The 26,019-nt window shown below is 41.3% G+C and overlaps 2 protein-coding genes across 5 annotated transcripts; one reads left to right on the top strand and one right to left on the bottom strand.

The window, feature by feature from the left end:
- The first annotated feature begins 249 nt into the window (after positions 1-249).
- pla1a (phospholipase A1 member A) lies at positions 250-19,607 on the top strand. 2 transcript variants are annotated; one of them, XM_061691175.1, is made up of 11 exons: positions 250-554; positions 1,575-1,782; positions 3,890-4,067; positions 5,423-5,531; positions 5,600-5,701; positions 6,361-6,453; positions 8,175-8,357; positions 9,385-9,474; positions 10,729-10,834; positions 11,183-11,338; positions 14,523-19,607. In XM_061691175.1, exons 1-11 carry the CDS (start codon positions 497-499, stop codon positions 14,611-14,613), a joined length of 1,374 nt encoding a protein of 457 aa, XP_061547159.1. In that variant the 5' UTR covers positions 250-496; the 3' UTR covers positions 14,614-19,607. The 2 variants fall into 2 exon arrangements, with proteins under 2 accessions (XP_061547159.1, XP_061547161.1); XM_061691177.1 differs by having other exon boundaries at positions 251-554; positions 8,193-8,357.
- Positions 14,965-25,740, bottom strand: popdc2 (popeye domain containing 2). 3 transcript variants are annotated; one of them, XM_061691180.1, is made up of 4 exons: positions 25,105-25,740; positions 18,801-18,909; positions 17,333-17,687; positions 14,965-15,367 (listed from the first exon to the last, which is right to left on the bottom strand). In XM_061691180.1, the coding sequence occupies exons 1-4, from the start codon at positions 25,596-25,598 to the stop codon at positions 15,288-15,290; spliced, it is 1,038 nt and encodes a 345-aa protein (XP_061547164.1). In that variant the 5' UTR covers positions 25,599-25,740; the 3' UTR covers positions 14,965-15,287. The 3 variants fall into 3 exon arrangements, 2 of the variants coding, with proteins under 2 accessions (XP_061547164.1, XP_061547163.1); XR_009769529.1 differs by having other exon boundaries at positions 15,282-15,367; positions 17,186-17,687; XM_061691179.1 differs by lacking the exon at positions 14,965-15,367 and having other exon boundaries at positions 16,666-17,687.
- Between the last annotated feature and the right edge of the window lie 279 nt (positions 25,741-26,019).

The raw sequence follows: 26,019 nt of genomic DNA, 5'->3' as shown, positions 1-26,019 counted from the left end.
AAGTACCGTTTTGTCATTACAGAAATAAGGTTAATGTGTTTTTTTATGGGGAAGCATTCATAATACCGCTTACTTTTCAAGTCAAGTCATTAAACTAATTAATTAGGGCTTTAAAACTCACATTGTGTCTTTTCGGTCCTGTAGTCTCCCAAATTTAAACCATTTCACAGCTGCGATTTATGCTAGCTGTCGCATGTGAAGCCCGCCATATTGTTTGTTTACCCAGTGACGTGTGCTTCAACGACCATTAAGCCGCGAGCTTCTGGAAAAGCCAACAACCAATCGCGTTCGTGCCCACTCGCCCAGGACTTGAGCTGTGATGCATTGAAACTCCCACGAATTGTCGTAAAACGCGAAACTTTTTGAGTTAATGACGTTCTCATGGTGCGTTTCCTGGTTCGCCGGTTGTTGTGTGACGCCTAAACCGTAAGCCGATCACCCTGGGTCGGCCACACGGAGCAGCTGAGCACCGCTAAGCTCTCGTTAACTCCCGGAAATGTCCCCCCCGGACAAAAGCGTCCTGCTGCTGCTTTTTCTTGTGCTGGTCGTCCAAGGTACGTCCCCTGTTCCTAATACTTTGTCCCTCAAATGGACTTCTCAATAAGATAACCAAGCAGTAAGATAACCAAAATATTTGAAACACTTTGTGATTTAGGACGTTTTTAGCCATCGTGCACAGTAAAAAAAATAAAAAATAAAATAAAACACCATGAAAAATACATGTATGAATCAAATATCATATTGTATAATTAAATAACTCAAGACAAAGAGATATATGTATCTTAGCAAACTAATATAATGTACGAAAGAACAGAGTGTATTGAAAAATTGATAACATGAATACAAATAATATTGAAAAAATATAACAATTGATAACATGAATACAAATAATAAAAAAAGTAATTACAGCAATATATAATAAAATACATTCAAATATGTAATAAAACGAATACTATGAAATAATATCAAAATATCCATCCATTCATTTTCTTTACCGCTCATCCTCACAAGGGTCGCGGGCGTGGTGGAGCCTATCCCGGCTGTCTTCGGGCGGGAGGCGGGGTACACCTTGAACTGGTCGCCAATCAATCGCAGGGCAACCGTTAATACAAATAAATAATAAAATAAGGAATACAAATTTGCCCTGCGATTGGCTGGCAACCAGTTCAGGGTGTACCCCGCCTCTTACCTGTTGATAGCTGGGATAGGCTGCAGCACTCCCGCAACCCGCGTGAGGATAAGCGGTAAAGAAAATGGATGGATGGAATACAAATTTTTAAAAATGATTAAATTTGAAAATAAAAATATGTATTGGTTCTATTATGTAATAAACTAATACTTTAATGAATAATAGTACAAATATATTGAGATAAAAATAACATTAATTAATAAATAAGCAAAATAAAAAGAATAAATATAATACATACATATATATTACTAAATAGTCAATTGGTGAAGAATCCATTGTAGCTGAGGATCCATTACAGTATTTATTCAAGTTATGAAAGATGGATGTGTTGTTTAATTGTAATAATTTGACTAATGGCAAACGGGCTCGTGTCGACGACACGGAGGTCCCGAGGCGAGGGCGGACGAGTGCGCCGATGTGAGCAACACCACGTGGCGGCAGTACCGCCAGCAGAGGCAGCAGCGGGCGCAGCCGCGGGTTCTCTACCTGCTGATGACCCGAGAGCGCCCGGGCTGCGCGCAGGCCTTCCACAAGGCGCCGGGGAGCGCCTTCAATGTCACACGGCCCACCAAGGTCATCATACACGGATACAGGTGAGATACGGGAGGCTGGAGCATTTCAACCTCAATCGCACACAGCGGAGGGTTCACTCGGTCTTTAATGTTGACCAAAGTGTCTCTCTCTGATGCTTACAAAAAGTAACACACTAGTTCCCTGTCGACTAGCTTGACCTCGATGTTTACAAAAACATGTATGTTAAGTGTGTCAAGCCTTAATTGTCTTTGATGTTTAGAACAACAACAAAAAAGTACAAACCCCGATTCCAATGAAGTTGGGACGTTGTGTAAAACAGTAAATAAAAACAGAATACAATGATTTGCCAATCCTTTTCAACATGTATTCAGTTTAATACACTACAAAGATAGGTATGTTCAAACTGGTCAACTTGATTTGACTTGTTTTTTTTTTTTTTTTTTGCAAATATTGACTCATTTTGACTCATTTGGAATTTGATGCCTGCAACACATTCCCAAAAAGTTGGGACAGGGGCATGTTTACCATTGTGTTACATCACCTTTCCTTTTAACAACACTCAAAAAGCATTTGGGAACTGAGGTTACTATTTGTGGTAGCTTTGTAGGCGAAATTGTTTCCCATTCATACTCGATGTACAACTTCAGTTGCTCAACAATCCAGGGTCTCCGCTGTTGTATTTGGAGCTTCATAATGCACCACACAGGCCAGTCCAGTACTCGTAACATGTGGAGAATGTGGCTTGACATTGTCTTGCTGAAATAAGTAGGGATGTCCCTAAAAAAGACATTGCTTGGATGGCAGCATATGTTTTTCCAAAACCTGTATGTACCTTTCAGCGACAAAGGTGCCTTCACAGATGTGCAAGTTACCCATGCCATTGGCACGAATATACCCCGATACCATCACAGATGCCGGCTTTTCAACTTTACACTGATAACAATCTGGAACGTCGTTTTCCTCTTTGGCCCGAAGGACATGATGTGCATGATTTCCCCAAAATATTTTAAATGTGGACTCATCAGACATCAGCCCACTTTTCCACTTTCTGTCAGTCCATCTCAGTTGAGCTCGGGCCCAGAGAAGCCGGTGGAGTTTCTGGGTGTTGTTGATATTTGGCTTTGGCTTTGCATGGTAGAGTTTTAACTTGCATTTGTAGATGTAGCGATGAAGTGTGTTAACTGACATTGGTTTTCTGAAGTGTTCCTGAGCCCACGTGGCAATATCCTTTACACAGTGATGCCAGTTTTTAATACACTGCCACCTGAGGGATCGAATGTCATGGGTATTCAATGTTGGATTGCGGCCTTGCCGCTTCCATCCATCCATCCATTGTCAACACCGCTTATCCTGGTTAGGGTCGCGGGGCGCTGGAGCCTATCCCAGCTACACCCTGAACTGGTCGCCAGTCAGTCGCAGGGTACATATAGACACGGACAACCATTCGCACTCACATTCACACCGTCACTAAGTGGGAACTGATCCCACGCTGCCCGCACCAAAGTCAGCCGAGTGTACCACTACACCATCAGTGACTTGCCTTGCCGCTTACATGGAGAGATTTCTCCAGATTCTCTGAATCTTTTGATGATATTATTATTATTATTATTATTATTATTATAGACTGTAGCTGCTGAAATGCCTAAATTCCTTGCAATTGAGAAGTATTGTTCTTAAACAATTGGACTATTTGCTCACAATAGTTGTTCACAAAGTGGTGAACCTCGCCACATCAGTGCTTGTGAGTCCTTCAGGGAGTCTTCTTTTATATCCAATCATGACACCTGTTTCCGATTACTGTTCAGTATGTATGTATAAATGTGCATGTAGAGTACAAGGGTTAAATGATAGCAGGCCATGTTTTTTTTTTTTGGGATACATCATGGTACAGTCTACGAATAATCTATTGACATGATAACATGATATGAGTCCAGATTTATAGACAACAAATGAGATAATAGATGTTTTTTTTTTTTTTTGTACTTCTTCATACTCCCTTTGAACATGTAAAATGTGCTGAACGAAGATATGTATTGATGTTCTTTTCCTTTTTTTTTTTAAATGTGCTTTTTTTATGATGAATGCTTGTTGTGTTTGTATGTTCAATAAAAATCAATCCATCAAAAACATGTACCGTATGTTGTGTTTGATGTTGTATGTGCGCAGGGCCCTGGGCAGTAAGCCTCGGTGGGTTTTGGATCTGGCCGAGGCGCTGCTGGCGGTGGAGGACGCGAACGTGCTCATGGTGGACTGGGTCTCCTGCGCCTCGTTCGCGTACAATCTGGCGGTGGACAACTACAAGGAGGTGGCGCTGTACATCTCGGTCCTCGTCAACCGGCTGCAGGTCACACCGCTACGCTGCTCACAACACCTCATTTATGACGGTCTTCTTGTAAAATGACATTTTCCCCTTAATTTCACTGTTCTCTTGTAACGTTCAAATTTGTTTTTTTATGTATTTCATGACTTTTTCTTGTAACGTTTGAACTTTTTTTTGTTAATTTAGGATGTTCTTTCAACTTTCATCTTGTAACAGGGCGACTTTTTGTATCACAAACTGCATGACTTTGTTCTTGCAACTGTAGCGTTTATGGGATTAGTAAGAATTGTGCTTAATTTAGAAGGAAACGATGAGTTGGAAGCGGCGCCAGCGTCACTTCCGGGTTATCGTAATTCTAAATTACAGCGTTATAAATCAAGATATTTGACATATATGAGGGGCACCACGTCATCTTTGTGCAAGTTTAACATGAGGCGAAATGACGACAAACCTTTTTTAATCAGTGTCGGGGCAGGGGTACAACTTTGTTCACTTAATTTCTGACTTTCATCTTGAAACATTACAACATTTATCACAAACCTTATGACTTTATTCTTGTAATATTATAACTTTTGATCTTTTACTTATGACTTTGTTCTTTTTTCTCTAAATTTAAGACTTTTGCCCTGAAACATTGCAACTTTTTTTTCTTAACTTGTAACGTTCCTCTTGGACCATTACAACTTTAGTATAAATTCTTTTTCTAAAGTTATGATTTCACCTTGTAAAAGTACAACTTTTCCTCACAAACTTTGACTTTTTTCTTGTAACATTACAATTTTTTTTATCAACTACTTTACGACTTTCTTCTCGCCACATTACAACTTTATATCATGTACTTTTTGACTTTCTTTCTTGTACCAATTATTTTTCCCCCACATAATTTAGGACTTCTCATAACAGGACAACGTTTTTCTCTTACTTTGACTTTGTTCTTGTAACATGACAACTTTTTTTCACATACTTTACGAGTTTGTCCTTGTGACAATCTTTTTTCCTCTTAATATATTACTTTTGTCTCGTAACATTGCAAGTTGCAAGATTTTATAACAAACTATGACTTTATGCCTACAACATTACAACTTTTTTATCACTTACTTTACGACTTGCTTCTTTTCACAACTTTTTCCCTCTAAATGTATGACTTTATTCTTTAGTCATACCACAACTTTTTATCACGTACATTATTACGACTTTCTTCCTGTACCAGCATGACTTTTCCATGTAATGTATGATGGTCTTCTTGTAAAATTACGTAAGACTTTCTTCTCTGACTTTATTACTTTCGTCTTTTAACATTAGTACCTTTTGTAACAATGTATGACTTTCTTTTTGTACATTCCAACTTTTCCTCATGTCGGTATGACTTTGTTCAACAGAAAGACGGGTGCAAGCTAGAGTTGTTCCACTTCATTGGCATCAGTTTGGGGGCGCACGTGGCCGGATTTGTGGGAACGCTCTTCGAGGGAAAGATCGGAAGAATCACGGGTATCCCTCCATTGGAATACACTTGATTTGGAGTGCAATGCAGTTCTTTTACTGTTGTTGTTTTCCAGGTTTGGACCCGGCTGGTCCCATGTTTAAGAACGCAGACACCTTCGACCGTCTGGATCCATCTGACGCACAGTTTGTGGACGCCATCCACACCGACTCCGACTGTAAGACAGTAGTCGGGGGGGGAATCAATCATTAGCGCTTTATTTTCTCTAAATTGTCACATACAGCAGTTTACTGACTATACTCGTTAGTTTCACTGAAGATGTTGAAAACTCGTAAATTCAGTGTTTTACATAAGCAAAGACCAAGGACAAAAATGGTCCAAATTGACAAAGACTCGATTCTTTGATTTGATTTTCTTTCGTTTTTCATTTCGCAAAACTCAATATGCGTTCATTGGACTGTGACATCTCAATATTTCTTAATAGTATCCTACAAAGAGTAACCATTCGATTCTGATTCGGAAAGTCTTTTGTTAAAGTCAATACGAATAGCGACTTGGAATTTAGAGTGCGAGCACTAGACCTAACCTTTACAAAAAGTGAGATGTGAAATTATTGAAGACCAAACATTTTTTTGGGGTGTGCATGCTGGTTATTAAAAGACTCACTTGACGTTTACAAATCCACGTAGGGTATGTGCTGTGTTGAAGACACTAATATTGTCATTGATCTTTACAAAAGATGCGCATTAGATGCATTAAAGAAAATTACATTAAAATTCAGTTTGAATACAACTTGACATTGTCTTTGATGTTTTTGAAATCACGCACATCCTTGAATGCAATATCCGATGTGTTTGTTTTGTGGTGATCTGTCAGACTTCGGCATCTCCATCCCGGTCGGCCACGTGGACTTCTTCTTGAACGGTGGAAACGACCAGACGGGATGCGCACGATCCCGATTTGCCTCTGGTGAGTCCCTCCTTACGCTAAACATAAAAAAACTTTGTTTAAAAAAAAATGTCTTAAACGTGGTCCCACTCCCTCTGTCCCTGAACGGTAGACAAAAATGTTTTGTTGTTGTTGTTTTTTGTCAAATGTTGTGAGAAAAAAACATTTCTTTATGGCACCCTTTTGAATATACCATCTTTTTGGCGTCCTTTTCAACCATACCACTTTGTGACTTGGCACCCCTTTTGACAAATCACATTTTGGTAACCATCCATCCATCCATTTTCAACACCGCTTATCCTGGTTAGGGTCGCGGGGCGCTGGAGCCTGACCAAAGCCAACCACGCCATTTTATGGCACCCTTTTAAACAATGCCATCCTTGGGCCTGGTACACACAAAGATTATTCCACTTTTAAAAGATTGTTTTTGTCTGCTAGAGACATCACCAATAAAGGTTTTAAAAAATCGGGCATTCAACGGTTTTGGTCGTCGCGTGTGGTGTGCTCCGAGAATCGCAACACAGCACACCGCGCACATAAAGATTCTGTTGCACCGCCAATCTCGCAGTCTCGCGTGATGGCGTGATCTCAAAAAACCAAAGAAGAAGAAATAATTCCGGATACGCGGCAATGTTTCCTCAGTGTTCCCAAAGGTTGTAAAATGGCAATGTGCTCAAAAAAACCGACTCGCTTTGGAGAACACTTCTCGTCGTGGGGGCAAACCACTTTCATACATTAAACGACATCAGGTAAGACATTTTTTGTTTGACATTTACGGTTGTTTCCGTGTTCAGCAGTCTTGGGTGCTTCTTTGATTGGCTTCATTCTGTCTCACCTCACAATTCTTGGCGTCACGACTGGGGAGAAGTCGGCTTTCCTCACGCACATGAAGAGTTTTGGTCATAAATATTGAACACGTACATTATTTAAGATCGTTGGGCCCAACCTGTTTCAGACCCTAAAATCGGGACGGATCCACTCTTAACACAGAGAGACCTTAGGACAATCCTATAGGACGGAAGTGTCAAACTCGAGGCCCAGGGCCAGATCCGGCCCGCCACTTGATTTTATGAGGCCCGCGAAGGCAAATCATGTGTGTCATAAATGATAATGTTGAGATACTGCAAGCATTTCTGTGTTACCAAACATGAACAATAGTTGAAAAACCCATTACCCTTGATTTCTGATTCCAAAACTAGTTCATAAATTTCGTGTGTAAATATGATGAGGCGATTAAAGATTTTTATGGTTTCACAGTCAAAACGGCCCTCTGAGGGAAACCGTCACTACAGTATGGCCCGCGACAAAAATGAGTTTGAGACCCCTGCTATAGGATAATCTTATGAGACTTAAAATTGTCTGGCGTTTGATGTGGTTAGTCGGAAAGGGGCAAAATCGGCACAAAAACAGGCCAATTGTGTTCATGTGTGTACCGGACCATATGTCTGTGTAGATTCTCAGTCATCCAGGTCATGGTCATCTGCAAAGGTTGAATCAAGGCAACTGAACTGTTCTTGTTCGTTGAAGAGGTTTCACCTTTAATCCAAAAGGCTTCATCAGTAATTTTGTTTTCCCCCCCTTACCATCCTCACAAACAATAATACTTTTGACACCTCTTTTAATATACTACTTGTTGGCACCCTTCTGAACCAAACCATACACATTTTTGGCACCCTTTTAAACTATACAATTTTTTGACACTCTTTTGAACACTCCCATTTTTTTTGTGTGGATTTGTCAGTTTTTGGGCTTGTTTCCAGTGTACGGCTATGTGATTTGCGACCACATGAGGGCCCTGCACGTGTACATGAGCGCTCTGAACTCGTCGTGCACTCTGAGCGGCATCCCGTGTGACAGCTACCAAAACTTCCTGCAAGGACGATGCCTCCACTGTGACACCTTCAGGGGAAGGTGTCCCACCATCGGTGAGTGATTCACATGAAAAAAAAAACAAGTGTAGACAAATAAAATATTGTACTGTAAAAGATCTAAAAAGGAAAAGATGAAATGACATAATACTGGTAAAATCATTAAAAACACACACACACACAATACACAGTAACCGTACATACACATTCAAATTTAGTTAAATGGAAAATTCCAAGAAATTGCATCACAAAATAATAATAGCATACTGATGATGTAAAATGTAATGGATTAAGTAACTAACACATTGAAAAAATAATTAACAATAAAATAAGCAGTTACACATAAATAATACACTAAGATGATTAAAAATACAATTAATTTAAATCAATATAATTAATAGCTCATTGGAAATTACATTAAAATAAAATTTGAGGAAATAAAAAAAACATTCAAAATACATTTAAATAAATTTAAGAAATAAATTAAATCATTTGAAATACATTAAATTCAAATAGATTTAATGAATGAATTTGAAAAAGAAACATTCAAACAAGTACAATTAAAGTATAGCTAACATAAATAATATACTAAAATGAAAAAAATAAAAATGCTGCTAAAATAAATCAAATAAAACAGTAATCAACTAAAACAATTAAAAATACCATTAGTTCATGTTTTTAATTAATGGATTACAGAGTAAGTAAATGAATGTTTACGGAATAATGAATACCATAAATTAAATCTAATACTGTACTTATAATCAAAAAAAATAATAATTCCAAATATAATAAATTCAAAAACCTAAGGTATTAAAAAGTTAATAAAATAATTCCATAATACTAATCAAATTAAAATAAACACGATACAAATATATAATACAAAATACACAGAAAATAAAAATTAGTTTTAATTGAAAAAAATACAATGCACAGCGCAATAAAAATAATGACAAGCGTCTGAAAAGATAGCTCTTTAAATCATTTTTTTATGTCAACATTTGGAACAAATGTAATCTCTATTGGCAGCTTCATCCAGTGTGTGTGTGTGTGTGTGTGTTTGTGTATGTGTGTCTGTGTCTTTCAGGTTTGTCAGAAAATTGCGGCGTCACTTCAACTCCCCTCCCCAAGGAGCAGAAGTTGTTCCTCTTCACTACGTCTCTGCCACCTTTCTGTGGTGAGAATACATCAACTTCATGCTCTCAAAGTACACTGCAAATGTTCACCCGAGGTAAATGCGCAGTTGAGGGCTCCCACAATTCCTGATGAGCGTCCTCATGTGGATACAAAACTAAAGCAAAGTACACTACTGAAACGTGTGAACGTTCTCTTAATTGCGGCACAAACATCAAAGACAAAGCCAGTGGGGAAATGTCAGTAGTCAGCAGAAGGAAGCTAATGAGCTCCTTCTTTTGCTGCGTGCAAGTGACACTGCACACACAAAGGCAAAATCAATCGCGGCAAGAACGATTCAAGGTCAAAAACAGTCGAGCACTTTTTGGTACCCTTTTGAGCGATACCACTTTTGGGTACCCTACCTTATTGTCCCGAACCATACCACCATTGGCACCGTTTCAACTCTACCACGGTTTGGCCCCTCCGTAACCTTGAGAGCCATACTACTTTTTGCCACCCGACTGAACCCCTACTACTTTTTGGCACCCTTTTAAACCTAATCCCTTGTTGGCACTCTTTTGAACCAGACCAAATACCGTTTCAAACCATACCATGTTTGGCACTCTTTTAAACCATACCACTTTTTGGTACCCTGTTGGGCCATTCCGCTTTTTGGCCACCTCTGGAGCCCGACCACTTTTTGGCACCCTAGGTACTGTGCCAAACCATACTACTTTTTTGTTATCCTTCCAAACAATGCCACATTTACCACCCTTCGTTTGGGATACCTAGAAGTACTCTACATGAACCTTTTTGACCAAGCAGTAATTTTGGTTTAGTTCAGATTATTTTATACCATTGGATCGATCATACCTTTGACACCCCTTTCGAAGGATACCAAAAAAACAAAAAAAATAAATGGATGAACCATACCATTTTCTGGCACCCTTTTGAATAATGTCACTTTAATTTCACCCTTCTGTTGGGGTACCAAGTGCAGTGGTACTCGAAAGGTCATTTTTCCACCAAGCAGTACAGTTTGGATCAGCTCACTATTATAGTTTGAATTTTGTGAAGAGGACCAAAATAACCAATTCCAATATTTCCAATTTTTGCACCCTTCTGTTGGGAGGACTAAGCATTAGTTGTACGCAAAAGGCCCCTTTTCCACCGAGAAGTACAGTAAGGTCCAGTGTGATGATTTGCGTTTCGTGAAGCGTACCGAGATAACTGATGCTTAAGTAGTGACAATTTTTGACACCGTCCCATATGACTGATGTTGATGCCATCGCTTGTGTGTGTGTGTGTCTTGCAGCTCATCACATACTGCTTGTGTTGGAGACTTCTGCTCTCACTAAAAGCGCTGAAGTGGAAGTGACACTGACCACCGGTGACCTGGAGAGACGACGACGACTCTGGCTGTGGGTACAACCGCTTTTTTTGACATCCTTCCATTGGGGTACAAAACACAGTGGTATGCTTACCCAGTTTGGTTTAATTCAATGCAATAGCTTAGGCTTTTTAAAGTGTACCAAACCAACCGATCCCTAGAGTGTGTGTTGTGCCAGGATTTCCACTTCCATAAACCTTGAACATGACTGGACTAGACGTGATAACCTCATAAAGTGTCTGAATTCAAGGTCCATGGCATGTTTTTCTGACCCTAATATCACCTTCCCCATTGGTCATTTGTAATGGTGACGTCCTTGGGGGAGGTGATAACTGTCTGCAGTTATGAATGCTTGTGTGTGTGTGTGTGTGTGTTTCAGTCAAACAGAAACAACAGTGTACAGGACGGTGTTGACTCACCCGGTGGTGCTATGTGAGATCCACTCCATCACCCTGAAAAACACGGGCGCCCGCTTCTACCGTCAAAACGACATCCATCTCAAGTCCGTCTGTCTGTCCCAGATGGCCTCACCCACGTGCGTCTCGTCTGAAATGTGTATTAAAAATGATGCTCTTGTTTTGTTGGGTAGACAATCAAACCGGCAACTATTTTTTTTAAAGTAATTACATCTCGATGGCTGGAATGTGCATGCCACTAGATAAAGATGTTTTCCAAATGTTAGTGTATCTGGCTCAAAACAATATCGTCATCTCAACTAACAGCCAAAATACAACTAAATAAGATTTTAGATAGCAAGTGGTGCAAAAATATAGTAGAATTGTTAGATTTTCTTTTATGTGTTGCTAGGCAGAATTCACAAATCATTTGGTTGGGGGTGCCAGTTGTTACTCGGTAGAATTTAGAATGATTTGTGAGAAAACATTTTGCTAGGCAGAATTCCAAAGCGTTTGAGGGGAGAAGACAGGTTTCAAAGCAGAAGACAATTATTTAGGGCGTTAGACTTGTTGCTGAGCAAAATTCAAAAATATTTGCATGCTAGAAGACGTTACTAGGCGGAATGCACAATTACTTAGGGAGGAAAGACATTTGTTACTTGGCAAAATTCTAAATAATTAGTGGTTTAGAAGACACATTGCTCTGCAGAATTCTCAATTTTTTGGGGTAAGACGCTTGTTTCAAGGCACAATTCATAATCACTTGGCAATTTAAAATTGTAAAGTTGATGGGGAGAAGACAGATGCTAAGCACAATTACTTAGGGGAGAACACTTGTTGCTAGCGAGAATTCAAAATCATTTGCATGGCAGAAGACGTTGCTAGGCAGAATACACAATTACAGTAGGTTAAAAAAGTATCTCTCTAATATTATGTGACAGAAGGGCAAAGTTTATAAGACAGTGGTGAGGCCAGCCATGATGTACGGATTAGAGACAGTGGCACTGAATAGACAACAGGAAGCAGAGCTGGACGTGGTGCAAATGCAGATGTTGAGGTTTTCTCTAGGTGTGACCAGGTTGGATAGGATTAGAAATGAGCTTATCGGAGGGACGGCCAAGGTCAGATGTTTTGGAGCCAAAGTTAGAGAGAGCAGACCTCGATGGTTTGGACACATCCACAGGAGAGATAGTGAGTATATTGGTAGAAGGATGATGAGGATGGAGCTGCCAGGTGAGAGAGCTCGAGGACGACCAAAGAGATGGTTGATGGATGTCGTGAGGGAAGACGTGATGGCAGTTGGTGTTCGAGAGGAGGATGCAGGAGACGCAAGAGAGAGCTTACATGGGAAAGGATGACGCGCTGTGGCGACCCCTGAAGGGACAAGCTGAAAGGAAAAGAAGAAGACAAAAGTATCTCTAAAAGGCTTGATTTAATCAGTCCACGGTTAGACAAAATGGCTTTAAATGAAGAGAGTTCAATACTGAAGCTTCTCTTCCAAGGAGTGGCCGTCCTGTAAAGATGACTGCAAGGGCACATTGCAGAATGCTCAGTAAGGTGGTTAAAAAAAAAAAAAAAAAAAGAACCCTATGCTGTCAGCTAAAAGACTAACAGAAATTACTGTCAAATACCAACATCTCTGTTGACAGATATACTATACGTAAATCATTTAACAAGAATGGGATTCATGAGATCACCAATGAGGAAGCCGTTGCTGTCAAAGAAATTATTGCTGCACGGTTGATGTTTTCTGAAGAGCATTTAGATGTTCCACAGCATTACTGGCAAAATATTTTGTGGACAGACGAACTCAAAGTTGAATTGTTTGGGAGGAACACACAACGCCAAGTGTGGAGGAAAAATGGCATTGCACACCAACATCAAAACCTTATCCCAATTGGAAGCATGGTGGAGGGAACATCATGGTGTGGGCGTGCTTTCTACCTAAGGGCCTGGACAGCTTGCTATCAATGGAAAAAATAATTCACAAGTTTCTCAAGATATGTTGTGGAAGAATTTGAGGCCATCTGTCCAACAGTTGACGCTCAAAAGAGGATGGGTGTTGCAACATGACAATGATCCAAAACACAGAAGCAAATCAACGACAGAATGGCTTCAGAAGTGGCCCAGTCAAAGTCCTGCCCTCAACCAGATTGAAATGCTGTGGCATGACCTCAAGACAGCAATTCATACCAGACATCCGAGGATACTTGCTGAACTGCAACATTTTTGTCAAGAGGAATGGTCCAAAATTCATCCTGATGGTTGTGCACCTCTGATCTGCAACTACCGGAAATGTTTGGTTAAGGTTATTGATGCTAAAGGAGGATCAACCAGTTATTAAATCCAAGGGTTCACTTACTTTTTCCTGTCTGTCCTGTGGATGTTTACGTTATTTACAATATAAATGTGAAAAAATATCATTGTGTGGTATTAGTTAAGGCAAACTGTTTATTCTTGTGATTAAGATTAAGAAAAGACTACATTTTATGCAGAAATGTAAGAAATTCCCAAGTGTTCACATACATTTTCCTCCCATTGTATTTTCGGGGGGAAGACACTCGTTGCTAGCCTGGGTTCCAAAATAATTAGCGGAGTAGAAGACATGTTGCGAGGCAGAATTCTCAATTGTTTTGGGTAAGATGCTTATTGCTAGGCAAAATTCACAATAGCTTGGGAGAGGACACGTGTTGCTAGGCGTCAGACTTAACCAAGTTGCTAGGCAGAATTCACAACTCTTTGAAGACACTTGTGGCTTGGCAAAAATCACAATCGCGTGGGGAAAGACGTGTTGCTAGGCGGAATTGACAAGTTGCTCGGCAGAATTCACAATCATTTGGTGGAAGACGTATTTCTAGGCAGAATTTACACTGATTTGAGGAAGACACTTGTTGCTAGGCAGAATTCACACAGTCATTTGGGGGAAGATGATTGTTGCTTGGAAAAAGTCACAATTATTTGGAGGTTGAGACACTTGTTGCTGGGCAGAATTCACAATCATTTGGGGAGGACACCCTGAGCTAGACAGAATTCACAATTATTTGGGGGGAAGAGAATTGTTGCTTGACAAAATTTTGTTTTTTAAAATCCATTTTAAGTTTTAAAGTCTTTTTGGGAGACAAGCGGAATTCACAATCATCGTGAGGCAGAATTCATAACATGAGGTTACAAAGTTTTTTGTAAATTGTTTTTGTTTTCAACTAATTTAGGACAATTTTTTTTTTAGGACAACCAGTGTCATCATTTGAGTGTGGGGACAAACTTATTTCTAAGTAGTATTTAAAGAAAATATATTTCTGAAATTATTTTTCTGTTTGTTTTCAGGCACGAGGAGCCACTGTGCGTGAACAACATCAACATTCGACGAGGATCTCCGTGGTCACATGACTTTGTGCAGGTGTGCAGCCTCTTCTGAAGCCCCCTCCAGAGACCAAACGTAGAAAATGCGAGGGCAGCAAAAAAGCGGAACGGCGCGGAAAAGTGGAGTAGGCCAACATTAGCGTGTTTTTTTTTTTTTTTTTTTTTTTAATAATGCGTTTCTAGCCATGCACCCGCAAATTACTGAATGCATCAATTTCATCCAAGAGGAGACTGGGGGTAGTAACAAAACAGGGCACTGCAGCCAAGTGGAGACTGTTGAGTAGGATAAGTTACCATGTGTGTTTATTGTTCTCATTTCACATGCATTTACATACTGTAAAAAAATTTTAAAATTTTTTTTTAAAAAATAATATATATATATATATATATATATATATATATATATATATATATATATATATATAGCCTGTACATGAAGCATTCCAGGAAGTAGACAGTCACAAAACAACATTTTCACTGCACAGAAGCTTTATGGAGAACAGTTGGCCCCTTGTGGTAATAAATCAACCATAATTGGATAATTTCAACTTATATCGGTGTATATTCAATATTAATAGTTAAAAACATGCTAATGGATAACTGCATTAACACATTTTTAACTTATTTACAGAGGAAGCACTTCATTTCTCTAATTTCTGAACAGAACCAAAAAAAATGTGGTCCGAATAGTGAAAGTCTTAAAATAAGTCAAAAGACAAAATGGCGTTGTCAGAGTTTGGGAGTGTCGGTGGGAGCTAGCGGCGCTCGACTCCTCTGGAAGCGACCTGCTCCTCCACCCATGGCGCCCCCTGTCGAGACAAATAGGAATCAAATACGACTGTACACAACAACGGGAAATCTGTCACTTAATGGCGTCCATTTTGCTGACGCATTAAAAACCCAATCAGGAATTCAAAAATCTGAATACTGTGAAGAAATCTGCCCAAATTTTGCAGGCCATAAATGTTTTAAACTAAGTGTCACACACTAATCACCTCCTAAACTCAAAGCATCTGAACAGGTTTCCCAAGGTGTCATTAAATTGCTTCAGTTTGGTTCAATTGTCTCAGTTGAGTTCAATATGGGGAAGACTGCAGACTTGACAACTGGCCAAAGACCATCATTGATACCCTCCATAGGATAGGTAAACCACAAAAGTTCATAGCTAAGGAGGCTGGCTGTTCACAGAGTGCTGTGTCCAAACATATCAATGGAAAGTCTAGTAGAAGGACAAAATGTGGCAAGACAAGATGCACCAGCAAAAGAGATGACCGTGGGCTTCAGTAGATTATCAGAGTGGAATGAGGTGGGAACCACATCTTAAAAAAAACACACACACATTCAGACACAACCACAACTACTCCGCAACAACTGTCGGGTTCCTCGGGTCAAGCCACTTCTGAGCCAACGTAGGAAGCATCTCAACTGGGCCAAGGAGAAGAAGGACTGGACTGTTGGCTAGTGGTCCATGGTCCTCTTTTCCGATGAAAGTAATGTGTGCCTTTCATTCGGGACTCAAGGTCCAAGGGTTTGGAAGGTCATGATTTAGGGTGCAATGTCTAGTTTAGGTGTTGGTAAACTCTGCTTTCTGAAACCCAAGGTCACGTAACAGTCTACCAGAATGTTTTAGAGGACTTCATGATTCCTTCTGCTGATGATCTGTATGGAGATGCAGATTTTATCTTCAAGCAGGACCTGGCCCCTGCCCATACCGCCAGAAGCACCAAAACCTGGTTTGATGCCCATGCCATCAAAGTGCTTGACTGGCCAGCCAACACGCCGGATCTACAGTAAACCCCATTGAGAATCTAAAGGAGGAAAAAGAGGAAAGAGGAAAATGAGGGGCACCAGACCCAAAAACAAAGACGAACTGACAGCAAGCATCAAATCTGGCCTTCCATAACTCCCAGGCAATGCCACAGGCTGATTACCTCATTGCGATGCCACATCCAGGCAGTGAGTAAAGCAAAGGGATTCCCAACCAAGTATTTAAGAGTAACATATCACTTTGAAAGTACCATATTTTGATAAATGTAATGTGACCCTAATGTCTTTTTCTTCCGACAAAAGCTGTAAAATTGTGATTCCCCCCCCCCCCGCCCCCCCACAGTATTCAAATGTTTTGAAATCCTGATTTCGTGGCTTTTATGACCTGGAAGCCCAAATTATGTAAAAATAAACAAATAAATAGTTGAAATTGTTAAAATTGTGGGCCCTGAATCTATAATCTATGAACGTTTAACTTTTTGAATGGAATTATGGAAATAAATAAACTTTTCCATCATATTAATTTTTTTTGGAAAAGGTCTGTGTGTGTGTGTGTGTATATATATATATATATATATAACACACACACACACATACATATATAGACAGTGCCGTGAAAAGGTATTGGCCCCCTTCTCAAATTTTATTTTTGCATAGTTTCCCCCACTTTAATTTTTAAGATCATCAAACAAATGTAAATAACTGACAACTATAACCCAGGTGAACTTAAAAGGCTGATTTCATTTATTAAGGAAAAAAACATATTACTAATATATGTAATTTGTTAGTGTTAAAGGTGGCATCCATGCACACAAAGTAGCCAGGCGACACACCACCCCCTACCCAAGTGCAGTACTTACATGTATCTTAAGCGGGTGAGCCAGTGTGTTAGCTCCGGACCCCCTTGCGCCCCCTCTACCTCAAATAATCCCTCTCACTGCCATAGTCTGTTAAGGATCCCGCCACGTCAGCAAAGTCCTCCAGGACCAGGCTGGTGGAGTCCTCACCAGAAGGCAGCTCCGGGTCCGACGGCCACGGCTGTCCGACAGGGGTCTTAGCCTCGTGTGCCCGGTCCGGGTCCGACTCCAGGCAAAGAGGGCGGTCCGCCCGATCGGGGGGCCCGCCCTCGCTGCTCTGCGATGAAGGAGCCAGGACGTGGTAGAGGCTGGGAAGGCGGATGTCCAGCAGGACTCCGCTCTTGATATACAACTTGTTGTTGAGGTTGTACAGCTTCTCCGCGATGTCGTAGCCAAGCATGACAGCGAACAGGCGGCACACGTAACGTTCCTTGGACATGAGGGAGAAGAGGCGCCGGCGGCGCCACGACACGTAGCGACAGTCCTCCTCCGCCATCAAAGTAACCTGAAAGCCCCAAAAAACTGCTTTACAAAACACAAAGCAGGAAAGGAATAGGACGTTTGGGCTGGTCTTCTGCAAAGGTTGAATGGAGGCAACTGGACCCTTCTTGTTTGTTGAAGACATTTCACCTGTAATCCAAAAGGCCTTTTCAATTCAAAATGTTTAAGTGCAGAGTCTAGGGAGGGGTGAATACCGATACCAGGTATCAGCATTGGGTCAATACCGGCCTTATTTCAAGGGATCGGATACTTGTGAAGGCTGCAGACACCAGCCGCCGACACTTGGGGCAAAGAAATCCAACATCGAGTCCTTCTCGGCAGTAGTTGGCGTTACACTGCGCCAGTTTTAGCTGTCATTTTATTAATTAAAACTGTATGAAATAATTAGAGGTATCGGGACTCTGTATCGGTGAGTACTTGAGTGAATACTCATCCTAGTATCGGTCTGAAAAAAGTGGTATCGAACATCCCTAGTGGACTCCCCCCTATTTATGTCCCTGTTGGGGGTTGTCAAAATAGGGCTGTTGTTGCCCAGCGTGGCTGGTGAATAACCAACCTTTATACCAACTGGTCGTGAACCTGCCTGCTGGACAAACATCGTATTAGTGGCCACTCTTCCCATGGAATGAGACATTTTCCAAGGAATTTAATTTAGAAAAAGGAAAATTACATATTTTTGAAGAGCAAAAAATATTATTTTCCATTAAAACAATACTCTTCATTTTTTTTTGTATGTCAGTTTGCCAATAATTCTTTTTTAGTTTTATAAATATTCAAAAGAAGTATTTTTTGAAGGAAACAAGCAATAATTTTCCCAGAACAAAAATGTGATTTTTTTTCCCCCCCAGAATTGTTTAATTTTAATATTTTTAAAAAAGCATTTTATAAAGGAAAGAAGCTAAATTCTTTTCAGGAAAGAAATACATTTTCAGAAGAAAAAAAATAAATAAATTCAGAAAAGTTGAAAACAGGAGAAAGAAATATAATTTTAAAAAATTAGATTTTCAGATGAAAAGAGAAACTCTTTAAATGAAAAATAGATTTTTTTTAAATATTTTCCTTTTTCTGAAGAAAGAAGAAACAACATGCGGTTTAGCAAAATGTAGCGTGGTGGTACCTGGAACTTTCCATCTTCATGGGGCCGCAGGGACTCCCACTCGGGCGAGTCAAGGAACTGGTGTCGGTGGATGTAGTGCAGGAACTGACCCTCCAGAGATACGTTGATCCTGACGTCAAGTGTGACAAGGTTAAAAAGGGAAAGGGAGATTAGAGCGTTAGAGGTCAATGGCTTAGTTTAGGTGACTTTCGTCAAACATTTGCATAATGAGCTCCACAGGGGACGAACAAATACTTTACATCGCAGTGAATATATAAGCTCCGTTTGTTCCTTTGCCAGAGACTATGGATAAAGTCATCAGGACACTCCTCAGTCGGTGGTAGGAGATGAGGCTTTAAGATAATCCACGAACTAAAACTGGATCACATTAAAGATTCCTCTTTCTCCTTCACAGTTCCATGTTTCATTCCAGTTGCTGCATCCAATCTATGTTATACTTTCTTCTTGGTCACTTTTACCTGAGTTGACCTAAGCAGAATTCAAGGCTGTTTAATACAAAATAGTGAACAAATACTGAAAACAAGTTCTAAATTTTCTAGTTTTAGTTTGTTGAGAGAGGAAAAAAAGCTGTTTTTCTAAAGTACTTTCCCAAGGAAAAAAATCAGCATTTCTCCCAAAAAAAAGGTTTTATTCCTATGAAGGGAAGTATTTCTTTTAAGTCACATTTTTCTGATAAATGGCATTTTCTCATAAATATTTTCTTACAGAGAAAAAGTTGCTTTTGAGCCATTGTGGTTTGGTGGTGTGCCGTGAGATATTTCTAATGTAAAATGGGTGCCTTGGCTCAATAAAGGCTGGGAAACCCTGGTCTAGCTATCTGCGTACTTTTATTTCCTATAAAACACTGGTGAATGGCAGTAACATATTTTGTCAATCGGGAGGTGGCCGTTGCGCCTGGCCTCACCAGCGTGCAGCAATTTCGGCTGAACAGGAACCAGAAGCAGAACATCCATGCGGCAGGCAGGTTGCCTCAAACATCTGCTCGGGAAAGCTTCCAAGTACATGCTCACGCTTGAACGGCAGATTAGTGCTTTTTGGAATGAGCTGACCTACTCACCGATGTGCATTCATGTGTCTGCGTACCTTATTGTGTGTGAATGTACGTGAGGCAACTGAGGACTCATCCAACAAGCTAACACGTCGACTTGTGTGCAGGGGACAAAGATCCTTGGACTATTTGGCACTGTGCACAGCAAAAAGCAACAACGCAGACGTTTTTTTCCCCTACATTTTCTCTTTTTTGTGTTTTTGTTTTTAATGAAAGATGATGATATTGTCCCCCCCAAAAAGTTGTCATTTTCTGAGAATCTAAATTGTACATTTTAAAGAAAATAGTAATTTTCTAAAAAAAAAAAAAATGTTGTAGAGAATGTATTAGAGAAAGCAGAGCAACTCAGTTTTTTGCAATGTTTTTAAAAATTGTATCCACTTCATAGCAAAAAGGAAATTTCTGAGAAATGTCTGAAAAAAGTCAAACTGTCGCCTTTTCCAAAAAGAAATTGAAAAGAAAAAAGGAAGGAAAGAGGAAGAGAAATTCTCTTACTGGAAAAAAAATGACTTCATTGTGGGACATAATCAACTATTGAGCTAATTCTTTTGGCTTGTTATATCTATTTTAACCTATATTATTATGCTTGATAATATAGTATAGTTATAATTAAATCAAATTTTAGACTGTTATTCAAGTTACCGTAGACAAGGAAAGTATAGACATTTTACGGGTGCTTCATACAGATGCCATGTTTATCGAGTTCCAATATTTGTTTTTGACTTCATTATGTAAGAGCGTTCAAATGTCCAACGAGATCACAGTCATGTCTTATTTATTGAAAAAAATCTAAGAAATATATGTTATTTTCCCCCACTTTTAATGTCCCATGTCTCTGTTAACTTTAACATCAAGTTAGCTGTAGTGTTGTTACGTTCGCAAACGTTTTGTTCAGAAGAACAAATCTTGTTAGTGAACAAACTGAATCGAATCAGTTAATGAAATGATTCGTCCTTTTAGCCGCAGTGAGTCGAGCGAGTCGGCTGGGAGCGGAAACAGAACTGCTGAAGCTTTCTGTCACTCACTTCTGAATCTTCGGCGAATGACCAATGAGCAGACAGCGTGCAGGCCGGGGCGGGACTTCATTAAACGTACTGCCATGATTTGCAATTCGCCAGCGTTGTCACTCACTTCGGCGAATGACCAATGAGAAGGCAGCGTCAGGCAGCAACGTGCAGGCAGGGGAGGGACTTAAGTGACCAGTGATTCGTTCTGTGAACTGGTGGAGTGAGGAACTGAAGAGTCGTTTTCGTTGAACTTCTTCGTTTGTGATCCGCTAAGGAGCGATGTACTACTACGGTGAGTGATTCGTTTGCGCAAGGATCGACATACTAAGAAGTGAACGAACTCGTGAGTGATTTTAACCGTAAGTCCTGACGTCCTCGCGGGGATAGCTTCACTAGCAGCTGTTTCTTCAAGCTAACGGCTAATGCTGAGTCCATCAAGCACATGAAAACATCCATCCATTCATTTTCTGAGCCGCTTCTCCTCACTAGGGTCGCGGGCGTGCTGGAGCCTATCCCAGCTATCATCGGCCAGGAGGCGGGGTACACCCTGAACTGGTTGCCAGCCAATGGCAGGGCACATACGAACAAACAACCATTTGCACTCAAATTCACACCTACGGGAAATTTAGAGTTGTCAGTTAACCTAGCATGCATGTTTTTGGGATGTGGGAAGAAACCGGAGTGCCCGGAGAAAACCCACACCGGCACGGGGATATAACACATGACACCTTCCTCCACCCGTTCCAACCTGCTTGGACCCGTTTCTTCACTTCCTGACCACACTCACCATTGCTCTGGACGGTTGACCCCAAGTATCTACAACATACTCATGGCAAATAATGCATCTATGGTACTCTTTCGAGGCATGAAACCATACTGTTGCTCGCAAATACTCACTTCTGTCCTGAGTCTAGCCTCCACTACTCTTTCCTAGAACTTCATTGTGTGGCTCATCAACTTTATTCCTCTATAGTTGCCACAGCTCTGCACATCACCCTTGTTCTTAAAAATGGGAATCAGCACACTTTTCCTCCATTCCTCAGGCATCTTCTCACGCACTAGAATTCTATTGAACAAGCTGGTCATAAACTCCACAGTCACCTCTCCTAGATGCTTCCATACCTCCACAGGAATGTCATCAGGACCAACTGCCTTTCTATTTTTCATCCTCTGTAATGCCTTTCTAACTTCCCCCTTACTAATCATTGCCACTTCCTGGTCCACCACACTTACTCTCCCTTCTCTCTCATTTTCCTCATTCATCAACTCCTCAAAGTATTCTTTCCATCTAGCTAGCACACTGCTGGCACCAGTCAACATATTTCCATCTCTATCCTTAATCACCCTAACCTGCTGCACATCCTTCCCATCTCTATCCCTGTCTGGCCAACCTGTATAGATCCTTTTCTCCTTCTTTAGTGTCCAACCTGCCATACATGTCATCAGATGCCTCTTGTTTGGCCTTTGCCACCTCTACCTTTGCCCTGAGTCACATCTCAATGTATTCCTTTCGCCTCTCCTCGGTCCTCTCAGTGTCCCACTTCTTCTTAGCTAACCTTTTTCCTTGTATGATTTCCTGTACTGTGAGGTTCCTTCTCTCCTTTCCTGCCAGAAGATACACCAAGTACTCTCCTGCCTGTCTCTCTGATCACCTTGGCTGCAGTGGTCCAGTCTTCTGGAAGCTCCTCCTGTCCACCGAGAGCCTGTCGCACCTCTTCCCGAAAAGCTGCACAACGCTCCTCCTGTCTCAGCTTCCACCACATGGTTCTCTGCTCTGCCTTTGTCTTCCTAATCCTCCTCCCCCACCACCAGAGTCATTTTACACACCACCATCCTATGCTGTCTAGCCACACTCTCCCCTACCACAACCTTACAGTCGGTAACCTCCTTCAGATTACATCGTCTGCACAAACTGTAATCCACCTGCGTGCTTCTACCTCTGCTCTTGTAGGTCACCCTATGTTCCTGCCTCTTCTGGGGAAAAAAGTGTTCACTACAGCCATTTGTATCCTTTTTGCAAAGTCTACCACCATCTGCCCCTCCAGGTTCCTTTCCTGGATGCCGTACTTACCCATCACTTCTTCATCACCCCTATTTCCTTCACCAACATGTCCATTACAATCTGCACCAATCACGACCCTCTCTCTGTCTGGGATGCTCAGAACTACTTCGTCTAGCTCCTTCCAGAATTTCTCTTTCACCTCTAGGTCACATCCTACCTGTGGGGCATAGCCACTAATCACATTATACATAACACCCTCAATTTCAAGTTTCTGCCTCATCACTCGATCTGACACTCTTTTCACCTCCAAGACATTCTTAGCCAACTCTTCTTTTAAAATAACCCCAACTCCATTTCTCTTCCCAGCTACACCATGGTAAAATAATTTAAACCCTGCCCCTAAACTTCCAGCCTTACTGCCTTTCCACCTGCTCTCCCGGACACACAATATATCAACCTTTCTCCTAATCATCATGTCAACCAACTCCCGAGATTTTCCTATCATAGTCCCACCATTCAAAGTCCCCACATTCAGTTTTAGGCTCTGTGCTTTCCTCTTCTTTTTCTGCCAAAGAACCTGCTTTCCACCTCTTCTTCGACTGTGACCCACAGTAGCTGAATTTCCAACGGCGCCCTGGAGGTTGACGGCGCCGGTGGCGGACGTTGTTAACCCGGGCCACGACCGATCCGGTATGGAATTCTTTGGATGAACGCTCATATTAGTTTGGCAAAGTTTTAAGCTGGATGCCCTTCCTGACGCAACCCTCTGCATTTATCCGGCCGGGCTTAGGACCGTCCTACAGTTTGCACTGGCTTGTGCCCCCCATTGGGCTACATTTGCCCCCCATAGGGCTGCATTATCTAATGCGATTAAGCCTTTTTATTTCATAATAATAATAATTACACAATACCTAAAGAAATTGTTTCATAAAAAATAAAAACAGTACACCATAAATTAACAGTAAGTGTGACAAATAAATAGGGTATACATTCAAAGAACCACTGTTAACATATACAGAAACATATACAGAAACGACGACATTCAACGTATCAATAAGGACGCAAAAATAAAAAATAAAATTGTTAACATCCACATTGCATTGTGGGAATGGCGCGGCTTGACGTCATGTATGCTTGTTTTCGTGAGTATTAGTTACACAGCGGGCCATCCGTGCGCTGTCTGAACTTCCTGTACATCACAGTCTGGTTTAGTCAGCGTAGTGTTCTCAAGTATTTTTTTAAATGCACTTTATTTACCAATCGATCAGCACACAGCTAGCATCTATTCAACATGAAACGACGTTCTTCTTTGTGTACGTTTCTTTGCCTCTTTTTGAATATGTTTACATAGTGCCTCGTAGTGTTCCGACAGAGGTACCAGTTGGATAAGATTGTGCCTTTATAACAAGATGACAAACTTTTGTTCCTTTTTTTAAATTGTTGTTTTTTATACTCACAAGAAATGCCGAGTTTAAACTGAAATCTATTTATATTTGTGTTTGAAATTGCCTAATGTATGTAGACACGAAAATGCAGTTTCCTGCTTTATACGCAATCTTGAATTTTAAGAAAAATACTGTTATCAAAAAGAGGAAAACAATTGGTCTTTCATAAGTAAGAGAAATATCTTATTTTGTCTTGTCTATTCATAATTGCTCTTTAACCAAGCAAAAATATATTTTATCCATGTACTTGATTATTCTGATAGAATTGTCAGCAGAATACTCGATTACTAATTGCTGCACTACTGGATACAAATTCTTATTTGTGACAGGTCTGTTTAATGTCACTTCAGAAATTAAATGACTTAGTTGTTGCATGTCCTACACGACCCTTCACAACTTTGTCCAAGGTTAGATGACTTCTGTGTTGTCGTTTTTTGCTGGACCCAACCCTCCCATTTCTCCAGTTTTGGAACCAGTCTGGGGAGCTTCAGTGTCAGGGGACTGGCCGAAAACCGAACACGCACCGGCTACCTCTATCAATACTCTACCCTTCAAAACTCTCCCATTTACTGGCGAGGAACCGAACCCGCACAGGCAACATCTATCACTACACTACTCTTCACAACTCTCCCATTTATCCAGATTTGAAGCTCTCCAATGGGTGTCAAGGCCCTGGCTGGTAACCAAACCTGCGCTGACTCCCTGAAACTCAGCACAATATTCCATTACGACTACCAAAGTGAACTGCACTGTACTACTTCAAGGACTAACTACTACAGAAACAGGCACACAAGACACCCACCTGCCAGAAAGCAAAAAGGAGAGCCTCTCGATGGGTGTCTTGCCCTCCACGGCGTATGTCTCGCCCGCCTTCATTTCGAGCACCTTGTTCTCAAAGGCACCCGCAATCTCCTTAAAGACCTGGACAGGCACGCCCAATGGGAGGTAGACGGTCTGGTAGAGGGCTGCTACCTCCTCACTGGGTAGACCCTCCTGGTACAGGCGGTACAGCAGGTGGCAGATCTGGATCACGCAGGCCAATAGCAGCAAGAAGTTCCAGGTGACCACGTCAGGGCTGCATATCGTCATCCAGCCCCACAGAGTCAGGCACAGGAAGGAAGGTGCCAGGAGCCCGAAGATGAAGAGGCACCCGTAGGCCCCACTGCCACCCATGTAGCCCAGGAAGAGGATAGTGTTGCCCAGATGGTAAAGGGCTCCCTCAGTGCTGTTGCTCCAGCCATCGCAGACTGGGACGGCGAACAGGTTCTCCAGGAGGGTAGCGTTCTCCCAAGCCATGTCAGGAAAGGACTGCAGAGTAAAAAAATAAATCCAAGTTTTTTTTCCCTTGGGAAGTTCTTCAGGGTCTTCTCACGGATCTAGATTGAGGTCCTGCTATCATTATGTGTCCCCTTTCCTTCTAAGGTGGTGACTCTTTCAGCTCAATTTCCACTCTGGAGACAACAGCTGGAGGAGGGGTGATAAACCAGGGGGAGGAGGAGTAGTGGGGGGGGGGGGGGGGGGGGGGGTCGGTGTTGGAGGGGCGTCGATATTGAGTCCCCACAAGCATCACCATGTTTGGAATTGAAACCCAAGGAGGACACGAGGACCGACAGAAAGCAGGCCTGCTACTTAACATAACAGCCAGAGGAGCAGGCAGGAAGTGGGAAGAACTTTGTCGCACGGTGAACTCTCCAGAGAGAGAATTCTGCCGGGCCAA

This window comes from Phycodurus eques, chromosome 12 (genome assembly GCF_024500275.1).
Source record: "Phycodurus eques isolate BA_2022a chromosome 12, UOR_Pequ_1.1, whole genome shotgun sequence".
Classification (NCBI taxonomy): domain Eukaryota; kingdom Metazoa; phylum Chordata; class Actinopteri; order Syngnathiformes; family Syngnathidae; genus Phycodurus; species Phycodurus eques.
The sequence above is the reverse complement of the archived record's forward strand: the minus strand, read 5'-3'. Positions and strand labels throughout refer to the sequence as shown.